This window comes from Camponotus vicinus, unplaced genomic scaffold (assembly GCF_025532165.1).
Source record: "Camponotus vicinus isolate PSW18456_S1 unplaced genomic scaffold, iyCamVici1.0 SCAF_7, whole genome shotgun sequence".
NCBI lineage: Eukaryota > Metazoa > Arthropoda > Insecta > Hymenoptera > Formicidae > Camponotus > Camponotus vicinus.
This window is the reverse complement of record NW_028141979.1, coordinates 8,936,886-8,956,316: the sequence shown is the minus strand read 5'-3', so window position 1 is coordinate 8,956,316 and position 19,431 is coordinate 8,936,886. Positions and strand designations below refer to the sequence as shown.

At 29.7% G+C, this 19,431-nt stretch overlaps 3 protein-coding genes across 6 annotated transcripts; 1 reads left to right on the top strand and 2 right to left on the bottom strand.

Annotated features, from left to right (window-relative positions):
• Positions 1-405: 405 nt before the first annotated feature.
• LOC145974772 (uncharacterized) lies at positions 406-6,586 on the top strand. 2 transcript variants are annotated; one of them, XM_083104784.1, is made up of 5 exons: positions 406-686; positions 1,006-1,512; positions 2,326-2,611; positions 3,261-5,008; positions 6,388-6,586. In XM_083104784.1, the coding sequence occupies exons 2-4, from the start codon at positions 1,010-1,012 to the stop codon at positions 4,974-4,976; spliced, it is 2,505 nt and encodes an 834-aa protein (XP_082960910.1). In that variant the 5' UTR covers positions 406-686; positions 1,006-1,009; the 3' UTR covers positions 4,977-5,008; positions 6,388-6,586. The 2 variants fall into 2 exon arrangements, with proteins under 2 accessions (XP_082960910.1, XP_082960909.1); XM_083104783.1 differs by lacking the exon at positions 6,388-6,586 and having other exon boundaries at positions 3,261-5,051.
• On the bottom strand, positions 6,338-11,053 carry LOC145974774 (transmembrane protein 26). Its single transcript, XM_083104785.1, has 6 exons — positions 10,860-11,053; positions 9,178-9,355; positions 8,401-8,805; positions 7,721-8,088; positions 7,125-7,451; positions 6,338-6,509 (listed from the first exon to the last, which is right to left on the bottom strand). The coding sequence occupies exons 1-6, from the start codon at positions 11,051-11,053 to the stop codon at positions 6,464-6,466; spliced, it is 1,518 nt and encodes a 505-aa protein (XP_082960911.1). The 3' UTR covers positions 6,338-6,463.
• Positions 11,054-11,515: 462 nt separating this feature from the next.
• On the bottom strand, positions 11,516-18,128 carry LOC145974534 (tyrosine-protein phosphatase non-receptor type 11). 3 transcript variants are annotated; one of them, XM_083104429.1, is made up of 11 exons: positions 17,853-18,128; positions 17,064-17,186; positions 16,748-16,942; positions 16,430-16,592; positions 15,401-15,513; positions 14,874-15,222; positions 14,248-14,415; positions 14,001-14,177; positions 13,142-13,346; positions 12,721-12,872; positions 11,516-12,639 (listed from the first exon to the last, which is right to left on the bottom strand). In XM_083104429.1, exons 1-11 carry the CDS (start codon positions 17,864-17,866, stop codon positions 12,481-12,483), a joined length of 1,818 nt encoding a protein of 605 aa, XP_082960555.1. In that variant the 5' UTR covers positions 17,867-18,128; the 3' UTR covers positions 11,516-12,480. The 3 variants fall into 3 exon arrangements, with proteins under 3 accessions (XP_082960555.1, XP_082960554.1, XP_082960556.1); XM_083104428.1 differs by lacking the exon at positions 17,853-18,128 and adding an exon at positions 17,371-17,638; XM_083104430.1 differs by lacking the exon at positions 17,853-18,128 and adding an exon at positions 17,375-17,513.
• Positions 18,129-19,431: the final 1,303 nt, after the last annotated feature.

Sequence of the window (19,431 nt, the reverse complement as noted above, 5' to 3'; positions counted from 1 at the left end):
TTTACACATAAATTTTCTTCAAATGTAATCCATAAAGAAGTCAAATATTTCGCTCATTTTTAATTATTGTTTATTATTACACCGATTTAAAATAAGAGATAATTTCTAATATATCATTAAATAATATAATATTTAAAATAAATAATAATATTTAATAAAAATATTTAATAAATATTTAATAATTAATAATATTTAATAAAAATATTTAATAAATATTTAATAATGTTATGTTTAGATATGTTTATCTTAAATTTCAAGACCTTCCAATTAAATAAATAAATAAAACATCACACCCGATAAATCTGACCTCCGCTTTCTTTTCACAAGACCTTCAATTGTCGATTTCTCACCGAATCGATTTGTGCATGTGTGCAATCGACGAGCGAGACAAGACATGTGAAGGACGACACTACCGTGATAGCCGACCAAAGTGCTCCGTTTCCTCGCAAACATTTTTCATTCAGTATTCCTTTATTACATTCGATCGATATCGATCACTTTCCTCAGTCTGGATATATATAATTTTACTGAATCTCGAGTGAGAGATTTCGGAATATCTCAAGAATTAACCGATATCAATTGACCTTCAAAGTACAAACTTTATATTTTTAACGGAAGTAATATATTTGGTTAAAGAGAGATTTCAAGGTAGATAAGATTCCTCGAAACTTTAAAGAAGTCCTAAGGTATGTATTCTCCGAACTGCGTTGTAGCATCATTTTGCAAATTTATTTCTATTTTCTTGCATCGTTTACGAGAAATTTTTTCATTCTAAATGCAAAAGTATAATAAAATGCAATTAATAGCATAAATTAAATAAGTTTTACAATTTGTTGATTTAAATAAAAATTACCTAGACAGAAAACCAAAAGAAACTTATTCAATTAAAATCAGCTGTAAGCTACATCGATTGAATGATATGTCAGAGAAGCAAACTTTCTTTCTGTCATGAACGATTATCGCGAAATACAGTAAAATCTTACGAAAAATCTTACGATAATTTAGGTTAATGGAGGTGTCGAAGAATTCGCTTGAGCAGTGCTCCTCCCAAGGGAAAAGAGAAATCTCTGAGGGAGATGTCATCGAAAACGCGAGTTACATTCCCTTTCACGACTTGTTCTCGAGTTCGGTCAGTCATATTCCGGGGAAAATATTTGACGGAAAGACGGAGGTGATTTTATTGGAGCGAGAAGATGCGACGAGGGACGAAACAGCGAATCGTCAGGTGATCGAGCTGAGCGATAGCGACTCCAAGATGATCCTGCGACGACAGATCAGGGAGATGGCGAAACGTGAAAGTTCAAATGCGCAGAGCGACGCGACGTACTATGAAAATATGGAAATTCTGCGAAAACTACCGCCGGATACCGTCGTGATAAGACAAGAAGCGAGAGCAAGTAGAGAGGATAGCGATTATAGGGAGTTGATGGAAACGAATAGTAGTGGAAGCAGCTCGACTTCCGGTTGCACAGCTGCTAAAGCAAAACGATTTACCCGAGCCAGGAACAAAACGTGAGTAATTATTAAAAGATCTCTGGAATAAATCGATGTAGGATCTTTAACAAAGAAATTTGAAAAGAAAATCTTGTAATTTTAGAACTATTATTAATACTGTTATTATTGTAGTTAAAATAGTCCGAAGATTATTATATTTTTCATTCAAAAAATTTTTCAAAGTTCGCAAAGTTCTGGATTATTTTAGCTACTTTCTTTAAAAAAAAATTTTAATAACTTTCTTTAAAATAAAGAAATTGTTAGAACTATGCATTAATTTAAAAGATGCTGAAGTTAGATTAGGTTAAGTTGGAGCACACATTTATTTATACATATATATTATTTATGCAAACATACATTTATTTATGCGTACTATATAATTGTATACAAACTTCAACATATATTCTTTTTTTAAGTGTCATTTTTTAATACTAATATTTGTATTTTTATTACTAATATTTTTAGAAGGTTTTACATTATAAAGCAATTATAAAAAAAAGAAGTAATAAAGAAAAGTAGCTTCCCAGCAAACACCAAATAACATTTATATAACTGTTAGTTATAATTTCCTACTCAATAATATAATTGTTACATAACATGTTACATGTTATGTAACTGTTACATAACATGTAACAGTTATATTGTTGAGTGGGAAATTATAACTAACAGTTATATAAATGTTACTTGGTGTTTGCTGGGTTTATAGTTTATATAATACGGTTAGATTATTATAAAAAATTTCACGAGTGAAAAATTTAATATTAATCAGATTAGATTAGATTCTTTATATGATCCAAATTTTAATATATCTCTATGTATATGCTTTCCAAGTCGTGAAACGGTAGAGGTGAGACGAAATCCCATGCGGGTATCCAAGAAAAACATTGATAAGGATTTCACTCGATCTAAACGACTATTGGTCAATAATAAGAAAGAAATTTGCACGAATTACAAATCTAATAAATCAGTTACGATGCCTTACATGAAAACTAGATCGGTCACCCGGAAAATGTATAACGTGGGTGCAACTTATCAGGCACCTACCAAAAAAGATGAGACTGAATGGAAAGAATGGCCTGCGCATGGAATGCACGAAAGACCGGTTTACCATCCTCAAGTAAAAAAAGATTATCTTCTTTAATGATATAATATTATTATATTTCACACACATATTCTTTGTATCAAGTTATATTCTTAAAAGACATCAATTATATGAAATATGTTAATCTCTCACACATCAAAGTTATCATAAATTTTTAAAAAATTAATAATATTTTCTAAAATTTGAAAATATTAAAAATTTTTAAGTGAAAAAACTTCAATTTTTTTACTTTAAAATAATATTTATTATAAACCTTTTGAAGATCAAACAAATAATTCAATACAAAAATGAAGTGCGTCAATAATAATTAACGTAAAAAAAAACTACTTAATAAACTAAAATTTCAAAGAAACAAATAAAATTAATTGTAATTATTGTGATTTTAATAGTTAAAAATTTTTAAAATTTTTAGACAATATTATTTATATATCTTCTCTTTAATATAATTTAATTCTTGATAGATAAGATATAGATACAATTTATGAAAACTTAGGAAGCTACAATAAATAGCAATTTTGAACAATTTTTGCTAAGAAAAAGGAAAAAAGTTCAATGCTACAAATTCATTAAAAAAATTTGAACGATCCCATTATTTCAGACACCTTTTATATGACCTCTCGTGATGTTTATACAATTTCTTTTACATAATCTGTTCATTCTCTAGGCTGGTCTAGCAGTGGAATACCTAGGAAGATGTTTCACCAGCCTCGATGGGTTATCCTATTGCGAGATTATTGACAAGCCGGAAATCGAGGTGGTCGCCGTCGACCCATATCGCGATCGACGAGCTCCTTCTGTCGAGAAGAAGCCAAAAGCAAAGGCAAAAGGGAAAAGCAAATGTTCGTCGAACCCCAAAGATGCATGTAACACTTACTTCGTCGCAGAGGACAAGTCCTTCGAGACATGCATGCACGGAAGTCTTCACTGCGTGCTCGGTTATTGCTCGCAACTTATGACACCAGCGTATAAGCAAGCTATGGAAGAGAGGATGAAGTTGATAGGTTCTGCACCAAAGACGAGCTCTTCGGAAACGGCAAATGTCACGAATAACGCTACGAGTTCTTCGCAAAACGCCGAAAAAGCAAAGTTAATTGAAGCCATTGATGTAGCGCAAAACGTTCAGAAGAAAAGTGTCGCAAATAACACAAGCGGTCGAAGGATCGCTGCGACTTATCCATCAGCTTCAGCTGCGTATGTACCAGAGGCACAGAAGTCGATTGTGGAGAGCGATGGCTCAAAAGTTATTCCGCAGAGCGGAGAGGTGATTAAAATGAACTGCCTAAAACGGATTTTACGAGATGCTTCAAGCAACTCTTTGATCCTACTAAGGAATTCGGCCGCAAAGACGAGCAACGAAAACTGCACAGCAATCCCAAAAGATGCTTCCAATTCAGTCAACTTGAAAGACACGTCATCTACAGACGACAAACCACCAACAAACATGTCATCGATTTATAAAAACCTGGTTTTAGCGGACGAGTCAGGTTTGGGTCGCGAGAAATCACCAGTGAAAACTAATTTGTACACCGTGAAGAGATATCCCACAAGTGCACGAGAGAATACAGTAAAGAAGATTTATCTGGAGGACCAATTGGAGAGCGAGAAGACTGTCCATGCTAAAGAGAATTATAAAAATAGAAATACTGATAAAACAAAGATCAACAAAGAGTCAAATGATGAAATTCTGATGGTGAATTCCGGCAAGAACAGTGCGCAATGCACCAGCGAGACCTCGGAAATCGCCAGAATCCTGTCGGAATACAACAATAGCTCGTTGAGACAATCTGCGATGCATCATCGAAGTGTTTCGAAAAGTATGAAAGAATACGTGACTAATTCAAGCGGCAAGGCTTCGCCGAAGGACTTCTGGCAGAAGAATGTAACAGCAGAAGGAAGTCAAAACTTCAACAAACTAATTCCGAATGCATATGCGGATACTTTCTCTCTTTTACACGAGAACATATGTTCTATGAAGAGATATAATCTGGCGCTAAAAGAACAGCTCAAAGAGATTGCTAGCAATACTCAAAGTGCTCGGAGCACCTGTTCGATATCATTAGAGAATAGTCCTTTCATAGATCAATCGGTGAGCCTAAATACATTAAAACAGAGAGACGCGAGAGAAAAGTCTGCTAAATCTTATAAGGAGCGCGAAATTGTTATGACTGAAGCAAAACCGCAGAAAGGAAAATCGGAGCATTCAGAAGACGCGATTGAAATCTCGGCGGCAGAACCGTTGCAGGAATTGCTAGAGAACACTGCAATCTTATACTGTGCCGCCAGTGGAGTTCACCAAGACGACCTATCGAGCTATATTGACACTCTTGATAGCAAGCAGAGCATCCAATGGCTAGAGAGTTGGAATAACTCAACCATGTGAAGAAAGTTGAACATAAACCCAGCAAATACCAAGTAACATTTATATAATTGTTAGTTGTAATTTCCCACTCAACAATATAACTGTTACATGTTATGTAACAGTTACATGTTATGTAACAGTTACATAATAGTTATGTAACAGTTATGTAACAGTTACATGTTATGTAACAGTTACATAATAGTTATGTAACAGTTATATTGTTGAGTGGGAAATTATAATTAATAGTTATATAACTGTTATTTAGTGTTTGCTGGGAAATAATATTTTACTGTATACATGATACTATATCGTTGAATTTTAACTTTACAGAAATTTTTATCTACAAGATAATTTCGTAGAGAAGTTTAGCTATAATAAGTTTATATTCCCTTCCTATGCAGCACAGAATATTGCAGCAATATTATTAATATTGTTGTAATATTGCAGCAACATTGCAATATTGCCACAATATTACTGCAATATTACTGCAATGTCTGTGCTGTATGGGTTCTGTTTATGTTATTCCATCTATAAAGGCAACATACATAGAGATATTGATATGAATAATATATATGTATATTAAAAATTATAAATTTACTTATATTTTAAGTGCAACAAATATATTCTTATATATATATTCCTACAAATTCCAGCAAACACCAAGTAACATTTATATAATTGTTAATTGTAATTTCTCAACAATATAACTGTTACATAACTGTTATGTAACTGTTACATAACATGTAACCGTTATATTGTTGAATGGGAAATTATAACTAACAGTTATATAACTGTTATTTGGCGTTTGCTGGGTAAATATATATACATTTATGTTTTAAGAGACGAATGGGATATATTTGTTACAATTAAGTTCGTGAAATTTTTCCAATATTTTCGTCAATTGTTTGCTTTTATCTTTGATGTATGTACACTTATTATTATTAGGACTTCCTTAATACATAAAGTTATACATACTATGTCTGAGAACTCAATCGCATATAACTTTATGTATTAATTAAAGAAGTTTTAATAATAATTATGTATTTGACAGTTCAACATTTGTAAAATGTTTGATATGTATAAACACAATAAATAAACAAATTAAGAATAAAAAATAACAAATTATACAATATATATGGAAGTGAAAAATATAATAATAGTTACGAATATTTTCTTTTCTGTCAAGGCACATTCAGATAGTGTAAGCTTTTATGCAATCAGATAATTAAGAGAAAAATTTAAAAACCATCTATGTTTGTATTCAAAATATTAATCAATAAATATGTGTAAACATTCATAATATTCTACTATTTCGAAAATACTAAATATCTCTATAAATTTCTTTCTTTATAGATATTATTTATATAGTTTAATCTCTCAGGATAAAATTGCCTCGTTTTCTTAATTAATATTATGCCGTTATTAATTCCAGCATATATAAAGAGGATGCAATTGATAAAAATTGCAGAATAAATGAACAACAATGCTATAATACCCAAATTCCGCTGTCAATCTCTGTCCTGCCTCCGCTTGCGATGCGTGTATTTACGAGCGCTGAAAATTATTAAAAGGGTAATTAATAGATAAATATATGAAGATAATAAAAATAATACCTTGTAACAAAGTTAAATGTTAAATGTTATACCTTGTAGTAGAAAGAGAATATAAAATTCAAAATATTTTCAACATTTATTTATAATTTAGCAAATCGAATGCAAATAAAAGATTTAATATTAAAAAATTTTAGAAAATTAGTTAAACTCTATAATTAATATTCTATATATATGTGTATATAAATATAATATATATCACATATATGTGTATTAAAAAAAAATATGTTATCAAATATCTTAAAATTTTTGAAAATAATTTTTGAGAAACAAAAAAATATTCTTTATAAAGAAAATAGTTTTTAAAAAGAAAGTAGCTAATATTTTTTGTGTTTATAAATACATTAAAAATATATTAGCGTATAATAAAAATTGTTATAATAAAAATATATATTAAAAATTCATTAGAAGCTTTTTCTTTTTAATTACACTTACAATTATTGAAATCTTTTTTTTTTTATTCCTGACTCTTTGAGAATCGTCTTTTAATTTCATAAAATTTTATGACGTATAAAAATTAAGACATACATTTACGGCTATTCTATGTTAATGTTTTCACCTGTTTCTGTCAAATTCCGATTCGCTGTCTTTGCTGATAGTCTTACTTTCGGTTTGCTCTTCGCTGGATGATTCATTTTCACTGTCATACTTCCGATTAGAGGCTTTACCGGAACCTTCGTCATTCTTACTCTTTGTTGACTTCCTTTCACTTCTCTCGGAAGATTTTCTGTCTTCTCTTCTCTTACGTCTCTCCTCGTCAGATGTATCGTGTCTCATTTCCTCTTTACGCGACAATCTTCTCTTCCCCTCGCGTTTTTGCGATTTACTCTGTTTGCTAGAATTACGGGAACTTGACGTCGAATATCCGGTATCTTGACGACTTTTCCTACGATATAATTCATATAATAAATATAAAATATTTGTGTAATAATTTTGCAGGCAAAATATACAATTTTTTTGCTATTTTTTTAATACAAAATTTTTATATAATATTTTTCAAAAAAGAAAAAATATTTAAAATACATTGACTCTTATAAAATAAATTTCTATCATTTTTTAAAATTATTTTTCTATCATTTATTTCTTCTTCAATTCAATAATTTAATTAATTTTTTACATGTAAAAATAATTTAAGGATAATTTAAATATGCCAACCGTTTGGAACAGGCAACGTTCCTGGGGGATGAATCAAACTTATCGTTATCCTCCATCGAATCTTCGGTTTCACTATAATTTGCTTCTATGTCTCTATCACGTCGTCTTTTATGCCTATTATCATCTCGCGAATTTTTCATCCTTACGTCTTTGTACATGTCGCCTCGGGAAATAATGCTGATATTTGACATCTCCATTTTGTTATATTTCTTGCTCCGTTTGCTTTTATTTTCGCTTTGCACAACGTAAAGTCGGTACAACTGCAGCAATATTACAAGCGTATTTTTGCAAGTGAAAAATATGTTCATGTAACTGACTATCCGATAATGAATTATCAATATCAAGCGAAACGCCAGAAATGGTCCGTCCTATAAAATATAATAATAGAATAAATATTTATTAAATAAAATTAATCTCTTAAAACTCTTGAGAGAGATCTTTTTATCAGATATTTATCATCAAAAAATTTTATATTCATTTAAAAAGAAGATGGAGAATTTTAAAAGCAATAAAACATCATCTCCCTATTATCAATTAACATCAGCTACAAAACAGAAAAAATTGATTTACGATTATCGATTTAGATAGCTATTGTGTAGAGCAATATTTTTCGTATTTTGTTGCCTAATATTTTTCAGACACTTTTAAAAAATTTTTAAAAATATTATTTAATGACATGCCTGAAGAATCATATTCAGGGCGATTCCCCACACATCGATACTGCAGCAACTGGTTTTCGTCCGGATCTTCTTCTTGGGAACGCTACTAGAAAGTCGAGATTTTCTCGATTTAGTGGCGGTTAGCACGACCGTAAATTGCATCAGGGACCATGCCCAGATGCTTAGAGTTAGATAGACTAGCACAGGCTCCCGCGCTATTTTGTCCTCCTTGAAGGAGTCGAAGAACTCAATAATGTCAGCCGCGGTCCCGATGTAGACCAACAGAAGCTGGCTGAGTTGATCGCGAGTCAAGTCACCCTTCGGTAACATCCAGCGACCGATTATTAGAACCAACATTAAAAATTGTTCGATCAAAGTGACCCATGTTTCCGTAGAAATCTGAATATCCGGTAATTGAAAATCAACCTGAAAAATCAAAGAGAAATTTTATTTTAATAATTCTTAAGTTTTTTCTACTAATTATAATTTATAACTCATTTCTACTAATTATAATTTGTTATTATTATTATTATTATTATTAATATTATTAGGTATTATATTAATATATGATTAATATATTATAATATTAATATATATTTAATATATTATAATATTAATATATTATTAATATACATATTATATTAATATATATATATATATATATATATATATATATATATATATATATATATATTCAAGATGTTTCATTTAAATTTTATTGCTGGACAAAAATTGTTTGAGTGGAACATTTGCAGTTTTTTTTTTCATTAAGTTTTATGAAAAGAAAATCATACGTACGCCGAGAGCATTTTCTAGATGCTTCAAATCACCGGCTGCTAAATTGGATAAATAGAAATTCTCGGATATATTAATATTCGATTCGCGGGATTTTAGTCTCCTATCCACCTTGTCTAATTCCAATAGCCAAATTGCAGGCACCACACTACTGAGATATAAAAATACAGATGGGCAAAACCTGTGGAAATATAGTAAAAAATAAATAACAAATTATGCGCACGTATATATATCTATTTTAATTTATTAATCTGTTTTATTTATGCTTCATGTCTTTTTTAATCTTATTTTTTTAATTTTATGTTTTTATATTATTATTTATTTCATGAATATTCTCTAGAATTTCATTTTATATTTTTATTATTTAAAAATAATGTTAACATAATCATCTTATCATATTGTACTACTATTTTTATATCGGAATATTTAAGATGTCAGTAATATGCCGCGAATTGCAGAATTCTGTATCTAATGTTTAATTACAAATTTATCGATAAGTTAAAGATAAACACAATCGGGTTTGCTTTCGAAGATTTCGTCAATAATTCTTGATTCGGCTTGTATACAACATACAACAAGTGAAATGGATCCTAACGTCAGCGATTCTTCGTCAGCGCCTCGTGTTACTAACATAAATAGCTCCAATTTCCGTCTGTCAAACCGAGACGTTCTCACAATAAACACACCCTTTCCGAAAGCATCCTTTTACACTAATCTCACAATGACAATCCTAAAATCTAGTACAATTTTTTATCACTACTTATAATATTTCCTATATGCAATAATCAAGCTAATCGATGATTAGAAATATAAATTTAAAAAGAATATAAATATTATAAATTATAAAAATAAAAGTATTGTAAATTTAAAAAGAATATAATGATATTAGATAATTCTTTTATATATGTATATAAATATATAATATCCCAAATTCGGACGTCCCTCATATATATCTTTTATTTATATCTCTTCTTTTTACAGATTTCAAACTTTCAATATTCTAGAATTGTGTACATTAGGATTACTTTTGTCTATATAATATATATAATTCCATATAGTTGCATCTTTTTTATAATTTATATGTCAAGAAAACGTTATAAATGCCTATATAAGTAGATATTTATAATTGTTTTCTTGTCATATAAATTATAAAAAAGAGATGAAACTGTTATATTATATCTATATGAATAGATATTATTTTAAATTTTAAGTATTATATCAGTTATTTATTTCATTCTGTCAGTTTTGAGAGTTTATCACATATAAAATATTATTTATAACAATTATTACAATTTATGAAAGGAAAAAAGAATTGTGTGTGAATATGAAAATATAGAAAATATATATAAAAAATTACAGAGATTTTGTACGATTACTTAATATGAATAAAATACATAAAATAAATAATGAATATAATTTATATTATATAAATCAAGTCTCAACAACATTCTAAAGTTAAATAATTTAATAATTGAATATAAATTAAAATTAATGCAAAAAATTTATATATGAGTTTATTAAACAATATTATATTTTTTATTTTCGTTGTTTTTATATAAATAACTAAAAGTCAAGATATCTTTACTTTTTTCTTTGCTTTTGTTTTATAAAGTAAAAAACAAATTTCATTTTTTTCGTACAAATAATATTTCTGAAAAATAGCTCTGCATCAATAATTAACGTACCATTTCCATTCTTGACTTTCCTTTATAGTCAGCGTAAAAATGCCCTCGAAGAACAGCAACACGATGGGACCACTCAGGTACCAGAAAAATGGATTCTTCTTGAAAGTTGTCACTTGCCAAATAGCAATAAAGGCATGCGATGCGAACACCAGGCGCGTAAGTATCGCTTTAACTGTCGCCAAGAACTTTGTCATAATTGTTACCTGTAATTTTTCGTATACACGCGTGTATTTCGATGCAAATAAATAATAAAAAAAACTGATCTTACATACACAGTCACTCGTGTTTAAATTACATACATATTTGATACACACAATATTCGTTTAAATTTATTTTATATATTTTTAAATATCTAAAGAGGAATCGAAAAGATGAAAATATTATTATTAAATTAAAGTTAATCAAGTATAATAATCAGAAGAGATACGAAATATGGGAAAATAATCGGAGAAGGAACAAGATCGAGAGACAACTCGCTAAAGAATAGTACGAACTACTTGCTAAACGCGATGCGCACATGCGCTCTTTGGATAGGGGTGAGTCGTGATCTTCCATGAATCTTTTCTTTTTTCAGGATTCAGTTCTTCATTAAGAAAGAATTTTGTGAAAAATTTTCTAGATAATTCACTATAACTGATTGCATTAAACGATAATAGTTTAACCAAAGTTGAAGTTTAATTGTCTATAATTAACTGTACAAATATAATTATAATGCTGAAAAATAATTAAAATTATATATCAAACATATTTTTTTCTATATGCGTTACATTAACATAAAAATGATCGTAATGAAATTATTTTATAAGTTAATATTATGATAAAACATACATTTTATGCCTTACAATAAAGAATTACACATGTTTTTCCTCAGTATTTTTATGATTGCTTCACAATCAAAAATGCATCATTACTCACTAAATAATATCGACTTTGAGTATAATAGTAGGCTGGTTGTTATATCACATATTCTTCAAGAAAAAACATATTTGGATTTGCACTAGATAGGATTTGAATCTATGCTAAGTGAATGTAAATCTCTACTGGCAAAATTTAAATCTGCGCTAATTTTCTCCCAAATTTTCACTATTTGATTCCAAGGAATTTCCAGTCTTCGTAGAATTTTAATTTCTGCTAACGAGTCCGAATTCCTATTATATTATGTTTATTATACTTTTATCGACATTTTCGAGATATAGCATGGAATGGAACATATGTATATATACATACATACAGGAGAAAATAGAGAGTATCAGCAGTCTTTAGTACATTTTCAGTGATCCATTATCCATTCATAAAAATAACATTGTAAAAATCGTCGAATTGTCTTTTTCTTTTTAACTTATATATACATATACATATATATGGATATAATCCAATTGTTTAAAAAATGCATCACCAGTTTATACTTAATAAAAAGTATATTTAACAATAAAGGCGAAAGTGAATTCTCGTCGGCGAATAAGACTCAGAATAAATGGGATACGTGATTATATCGCATTACAATCTTCTTGTAGCATCATCTAGTGACGGAGAATTAAAAAAGAAAGAGTGAGAGGAAGTAAAAGCCTCTTCTTTGCTTTCCCAAGTATATGTAAAACCGATTGTGTGAGCCTAACGAAAATTACTTTGGCCTCAAACTATAGGTAGATGTGGACAATGTTGAAAGGGTTGTCGGTGTGCTCGTGGAAATGGAGGTGTCGCTCATGATAGAATTAGCGGAAACGTTCGTCTCGCTTTTGTAACGAATATTAGTATATTCTCTGCCTAATTGAAGTGATTTCTGTAAAGAAACAATCAATAAGGATAAGTCAATTATTTATAACATAATTATTTATAACGCACGATATTAAGTTCAGTTCACCTGTTCTGCTTGCATTCGTTGGGATACAGTATCAATATAATGCAGAACGGCGAGGTAAACAAATTTATATTGTGCTTCCGTCTGGACCATTCCTGATCTTTGCGAGCGTACTCGTTGTATTGTACGTTGAATATCAATTTCACAGTCGAGCCCTAAATAAAATATCAAGTGCGCGCGCGCAACATGCTATTAATATACATGATAGTAAATGAGGATAGTAGGTTGATGAAAATATTATCTTGTAATAAATCATAAAAGATGTTATTATCTTGTAATAAATTATAAAAGATGTTATATTATCTTGTAATAAATCATAAAAGATGTTCCATAAAACTCCAAATGTAATTATTTGAAATATATTTTACAATTTTAGTTATTTTTAAATAATGATGAATCGTTTATTAGTCATTATTTGACTTACCGTGACGTTTAATTTGGTCTAAAATCATATCGATAACAATGAATGTGCCAGTTCTGCCAATTCCGGCACTACAATGAACAAGAATGGGTCCTATGCATGGTACATTCTGATTGCTGGAAGCCAAAGATTCTTGTCTGGCATTTACATCGTGCAGAAAATTCAGCACACAGCCAGGATCTGATGGAACACCATGATCAGGCCATGCCTATTAATTAATTATGTGATATTTAATTCTAATATTATTTAATATGTACATGTACATACGCACACAAAATTCATGTACTTAATATATCTAATATCTATTGATAATTACAAATGAAATCATTCTGTATAATGAATAAAAAAAATACATATGATAATTTATTTATCATATATATTTTTTATATTCCCTATATTAACAGAATGATTTGATTTCATTCTTTTATATTTTATGTAATTATGCTCGAAATTAATGATTGTTAAGATAATTGTTAAAAAATATCTTAATTACTGTGCTTGAAAATAGATATTTTATGGAAAGATTAAAGTGAATCTTGTGTGTATATAATTATACAGGATATCCCAGATTTTCTATGATAATTTAGTTATCAATTAATGGCAAATTCCTAAAGTTATTTGCAAATAAGAAAATAATATAGAAATGTTGAGACTATAATAATTATTAAATAAGAAATATTTATAATTTATATTGTCCAAAATACATGCAAACTTTAGACAATTAATCAAATTTTTAATAATTTTTATTAAAAAATTATTAATCTCAATATTTTGGTGTTAAAATTTTTTTTCTTTTCTGTTCAAATAACTAGGGAAATCTGACAAATCACAGGAAGTAGATAATCTTAATCAGACACATTACTTGAAAATGGTAATGATAAATTCTCCTAGACTCAGAAAAGTTCGGTTTGGTTCCTTGTAGGAGAAATTCACGCAGAGTATAATCAGCAGTCGAGGTTCGCGATACAGCGCACACTTTCCATTCATTACCATATTCAGTAACTTCTCCTTCTTCCGGCCAGTAACGTGCGCATTTATTCTAGAAAAAAAAATAATAAGATATATCCAATTCCGTTTTTTGTTTGTGACAGCACTCAGAGTCTACATACCTTTGCTCTCTCCACTTCCTTTGTAGTCATAACAATCACGCGAGTATTTTCTTGGTAGACCATGTGCCAAAAGTCTTGTATGGTATTTGGAAGACAACCTTGTGTGGCTATGTAACATTTGCCAAATGTTGTTACATCGCTGCCACTGTTAATAGGGTCTTCCTCGTTCTACAAAATATAATTCTATCATGTAATTGATAAACTTATGAAAATATATATAATTCCAAAATTATTGAATGTATTTTTCCTTGTTCAATTTAAAATAAATTTTTTTCAATTAATATAACAAGAGATCTATAGTTCAGATGACTAAGAAAATAAAAAATTTATTATAAATTAATTATTATTAATTAAGTATTATATTATTAATGAATAATATTATTATAAATTAATTATTATAAATTAAAATTCAGAGAGAAAGATAACAGTCATATATGTTCGAGTACTTTCATAAAGTTCACTTTCTTAATTTAAACTTGAAGCTAAATTATGAAGAATAAATTCAATGTTAAAAATTGTGAAAGCACAATGAATGACTAATCCATTCAACATCTTTGCTAAGGAAAAAATCTTAAAAGATATCTTAAAAGATATATCAGAGATATCTTGCCAAAAGGGAATCTTACCTTTATATAGTTAGCATTAATATAATCAGCTCCAGGGATGTTTGGATCTACATCTTTTAATCGTACTCTAGTATCATCAAAGGGTAAGATGTTCTTGTAACGATTCTTTGCGCGATTCTCTGGGCGTAAACCTTCCTTCCTCGAAAATAAATGTCGACACTCCAATTGTTGTAACGATTCGAATTCTTCCCAAAATCCAGCTTTTCCTTTGCCACGACCGGCTCCGCCCTCATTATTTCCAGTCGTTCCATTCCACAGCCAACCATTAGAACAGCCATTTTCTTTGTGTAATTGCTTAACTCTACTCTCGATTCCACTAGCATTAATACGTGTTGCATTGAATGGTTGCCTGTAAACAATATTTGTTAGACGAATATTATACATCAATTTTGAAAAAAGATAAAGTGAAAAAGTATGGTAAGTTTGAAGAAAATGTTTTAATACATATTTTAATATAAAAGGTTTCAACTATACTACTTAATTATAAATGTTGTATACAAATATAATTTATTAGAAATGTTTCTTACCGAAGATGTACAACACTTCCGCTTGTTTCAACCATGGGATTTCGTTTATAGTGATCTATTAAATCACTGAGACTGTCAAACTTGTGACCACCACCTACATCATACTTGTTGTCCTGCAATATTAATTAATTTTATATATTAATTATTTATTATTAATTAATTTATATATATAATTATTATATATAATTAATAATATTAATAATATTAATAATATTAAATTAAATTAAATTAAAAAATTAAAATATATTTAATTAATAATATTAATTAATTTTATATTTTTACATTGATTTTTCAACATATGTATATACATATATATGTATAATTAAAAATTTAGTATTATAGAGTAATGAATATTTAAAATATTTTTTAAAAATGTATATACATGTACACAATCAAATGTTTGTTTTGTGAATTCCGACATTGTAAACTCAAGTAAATTTTTGTCCTGCACTGTTTTCTTATTATTTGCCATATAACCATCACATTATAATGAAAAAATGAGTGAAAAATCACATGAAAGAAAGAAAATAACTGGAGGGAGAAAGTATAAGATTCTTAATTGAACAAGAAAAGTGTAAATCAAAGTAATAAATTGGATTGAGGTATCATCATGTTTGCAATATTGTACTATTTTTTTAAGTAAAGCTCAATGAATATATTTCAGCCTCCAGAATTATATATATAAAAAATATATGTTTTTTGAAATATATATTTTATAAAATATGTGTCAATATATTATTCTGCTTTTAGATGTATACAAAATTGATGTCAGAAAAAATCACAGCAGAAAAAATTTCACTTCTTCGGTATACCTATGAATTATTTGCCTTTCAGTTATTTGTCTTTTTCTCTTTATATGAAAATCAAAATATACAACATTGTAATTTTATGTGTATGCCATTAAAATAAGAATGGAAACCAAGAGAAAAATTCATAGAGATATTGTTTAGTTCCGACGAATTCACAATGCATACATTTGATTGTAATCTTAAATATGTTGACGAGGATGTTACATATGAAATTATCAACCTGAGATCGTATCATAACATGAGTGACACGATCGTCGGTGCGTACGGACAGCACGAAATCGCCTGGTTTACTTTGAGACTCGCGCACCAAAAAAGATCCATTTTTCCCACGTTCCAGCATTAACCGTTCCGCCTCTCTCGCTGACAAATGACCGTGAAACCACCTTGAGCCACATTTTACTATTAGCATATGCTGTACTAAATTGGTATTCAAATATTGAAAAATATTCAAAATATTAACAAGGAATGGGTGAACCATGTATGTCGAAAGGATAGATATTAAGTAGAGAAACATGTGCACATATCTATGCGAAAATACCTTTCGGTTGTAGGATCAGCGCAATTGAGAGGATATTTGAGTTCGATAATTTCACCATTTTTCTCACGCAATTGCCCACCATTTTCCATATAAAACTGCACCAACTCGGAAAGCGTGGCAAACTTCTCACCACCGTAAAGGTCATAAAAGTCTCCTGTATTTTGTATCTTAATATGAGTCACCTCGCCATTTCGTCTGAAGAAAAGATAAGAGATATCTAATATGTTGCATTGATACATTTATACAATTTGTAAACTTTGCTAAGTAATTTGTATGTTTACGCAATATAAAAGTAAGATAATTTTGTCACACTTACCTCACAGATAATGTGAAATCACCAGGGTTTGAGGAACTCGGTCGTGCTAAAAATGAACTGTCAAATCCTCGTTCCATCAATAGACGTTCCGCTTCCAAACCTGTGATATTGGGGTGAAACCATCTGCAATTCAGATATCATTATTATCTCATTAGTCCTATCTTTTTGTGCTATACATGATAATTTGCGATTAATCGTTCAATTGCATTTATATAAATATATATATATATATATATTTTTTTTTTAAATTTTGAAAATATAATACACTTTTTAAATTTGAAATTATTACGTATAAAAAATAATCTACTTGCAAATGTACAAGAAAATCCAATGGACCTCGATTCCCAGCAACAGTGGGCGAGGAACAATCGCAAATGCCCGAGTAATTGAAGGCAGTGCATGAGTTGCAAACCAATTGGAGCAGGCAGAAACAGCATCATACCAAAAATGGTAACAAGACACAAATGTCGCTAACGATGACGAATTTGTTCGCGAGCGCACGTGAAACTCTATCATGGACGATGACAGGAAATGCACGCAGGCTCGTCAAAAATTACGAGACGTTTAGGATCTATCTAAGAATTTCGGATAAGTAAATAAGGGCGGCAAAAATTCGCGAACGACGCTTGAAAAAACGCGGGCCGTTTTTTCCGACCGTCTCGCTCGGACGGAGCGGGATGTCGAATGCCGGAAGAGGATCGTCCTCGAGGTCGACGAGGAAAACCGGGGGCACGAGGACGTGAATTATCGTAAAAAATTACGCTTGTCTCGCGTCGAAAGATGCCTCACCTGCGAGATGCCATGTCGCGATTGTCGGAGCAGCAGCCTTCGCAATCACAAGCCGACCGCTGTCAACGATTATTCATAACGATTTCCGAGTGAAATGCACGCGAGTTCAGTCGCACGACGCTCCCCGGGCGGGACTCGGTGTCAGGCCGAGAATAGCTTCGCCATCGCTGTCATCTTTGACATGTCTAGCGATATCCAGCTGTATTCGGTGCACGCGAAAACATAAAAAAAGGCGACCATCTCACTCGAGAAATGCGGGGCAGGTCGTGGACATGTGCGAGATACATAGACGGGACAGTGTTGGTTAGAGACCCTCTGATAAGAGACTGGCCATCAGGGGCCGCTTTTGATTGGTCCACCATTTTTAGGCATTTTTCCCGCTCATATTCAAATTTTAATTATCCTATTTTGAATATAAATGATAGTTATTAATAATAAATATTATAGATAAAATTGAAATTTTAATAATAATCTATATATATAATATTCATTGTTATAACAATGAAATTTTAATTATTATTATAATGAATATTATATACATATGTAGATAATATAAGAAATATTATACATATATATATATACAGGGTGTCCTAGACCACCCGTACACCCCTTTTCTTTCAAAAACTAAGCATTTTAGAGAAAAACGTTTTCGACAAAAATTGTATGGTTTTGAGGGGAACATAAGATGGTGTCATTGGTTTGACCTTGGATGGCATCGTTAAGGTGAGGTCAAGGACACCTTTAATTTCTTAAATGGAACCACCTATTTTTTATTGCATATTCTTATAGCTTATGTCAAGAACTTTCCAAAACACTATAATAAAGTATTTTTTCATCAAGTACTTTTCGAGTTATAAGGCTTGAAATAATTTCTTAATTTTACATAAACCATAAAATATCTAGTAAAATATTCATTTTTCGATTATCTTACCTTAATACTTTTATGTACAAAATAATGAGAGGAATCGATTGGTGTAAAGAAAACACAAAATTGTTTCGAAAAAAAAAATGTAATTTGCAATTAACAATTACATTTTTTTTTTCGAAACAATTATGTGTTTTCTTTACACCAATCGATTCCTCTCATTATTTTGTACATAAAAGTATTTAGGTAAGATAATCGAAAAATGAATATTTTACTAGATATTTTATGGTTTATGTAAAATTAAGAAATTATTTCAAGCCTTATAACTCGAAAAGTACTTGATGAAAAAATACTTTATTATAGTGTTTTGGAAAGCTCTCGACATAAGCTATAAGAATATGCAATAAAAAATAGGTGGTTCCATTTAAGAAATTAAAGGTGTCCTTGACCTCACCTTAACGATGCCATCCAAGGTCAAACCAATGACACCATCTTATGTTCCCCTCAAAACCATACAATTTTTGTCGAAAACGTTTTTCTCTAAAATGCTTAGTTTTTGAAAGAAAAGGGGTGTACGGGTGGTCTAGAACACCCTGTATATATATATATATATATATATATATATATATATATATATATATATATATATATATATATATATATATATAAATTATAATAATAAATTATATTTAAATTTAAATATTAATAATATAA

Excerpts from the sequence above, each read along its gene's own strand:
- LOC145974772 (XM_083104784.1), top strand. The coding sequence starts at position 1,010 with ATGGAGGTGTCGAAGAATTCGCTTGAGCAGTGCTCCTCCCAAGGGAAA. Across the intron at positions 1,513-2,325 it reads ACCCGAGCCAGGAACAAAAC|TCGTGAAACGGTAGAGGTGA; the intron begins GTGAGTAATTAT and ends ATGCTTTCCAAG. Across the intron at positions 2,612-3,260 it reads GACCGGTTTACCATCCTCAA|GCTGGTCTAGCAGTGGAATA; the intron begins GTAAAAAAAGAT and ends TTCATTCTCTAG.
- LOC145974774 (XM_083104785.1), bottom strand. The coding sequence starts at position 11,053 with ATGACAAAGTTCTTGGCGACAGTTAAAGCGATACTTACGCGCCTGGTG. Across the intron at positions 9,356-10,859 it reads GAAAGTCAAGAATGGAAATG|GTTTTGCCCATCTGTATTTT; the intron begins GTACGTTAATTA and ends ATATTTCCACAG. Across the intron at positions 7,452-7,720 it reads AACGTTGCCTGTTCCAAACG|GAAAAGTCGTCAAGATACCG; the intron begins GTTGGCATATTT and ends ATTATATCGTAG.
- LOC145974534 (XM_083104428.1), bottom strand. The coding sequence starts at position 17,579 with ATGATAGAGTTTCACGTGCGCTCGCGAACAAATTCGTCATCGTTAGCG. Across the intron at positions 16,593-16,747 it reads GCTGATCCTACAACCGAAAG|GTGGTTTCACGGTCATTTGT; the intron begins GTATTTTCGCAT and ends ATGTGGCTCAAG. Across the intron at positions 14,416-14,873 it reads TTAATGCTAACTATATAAAG|AACGAGGAAGACCCTATTAA; the intron begins GTAAGATTCCCT and ends TATATTTTGTAG.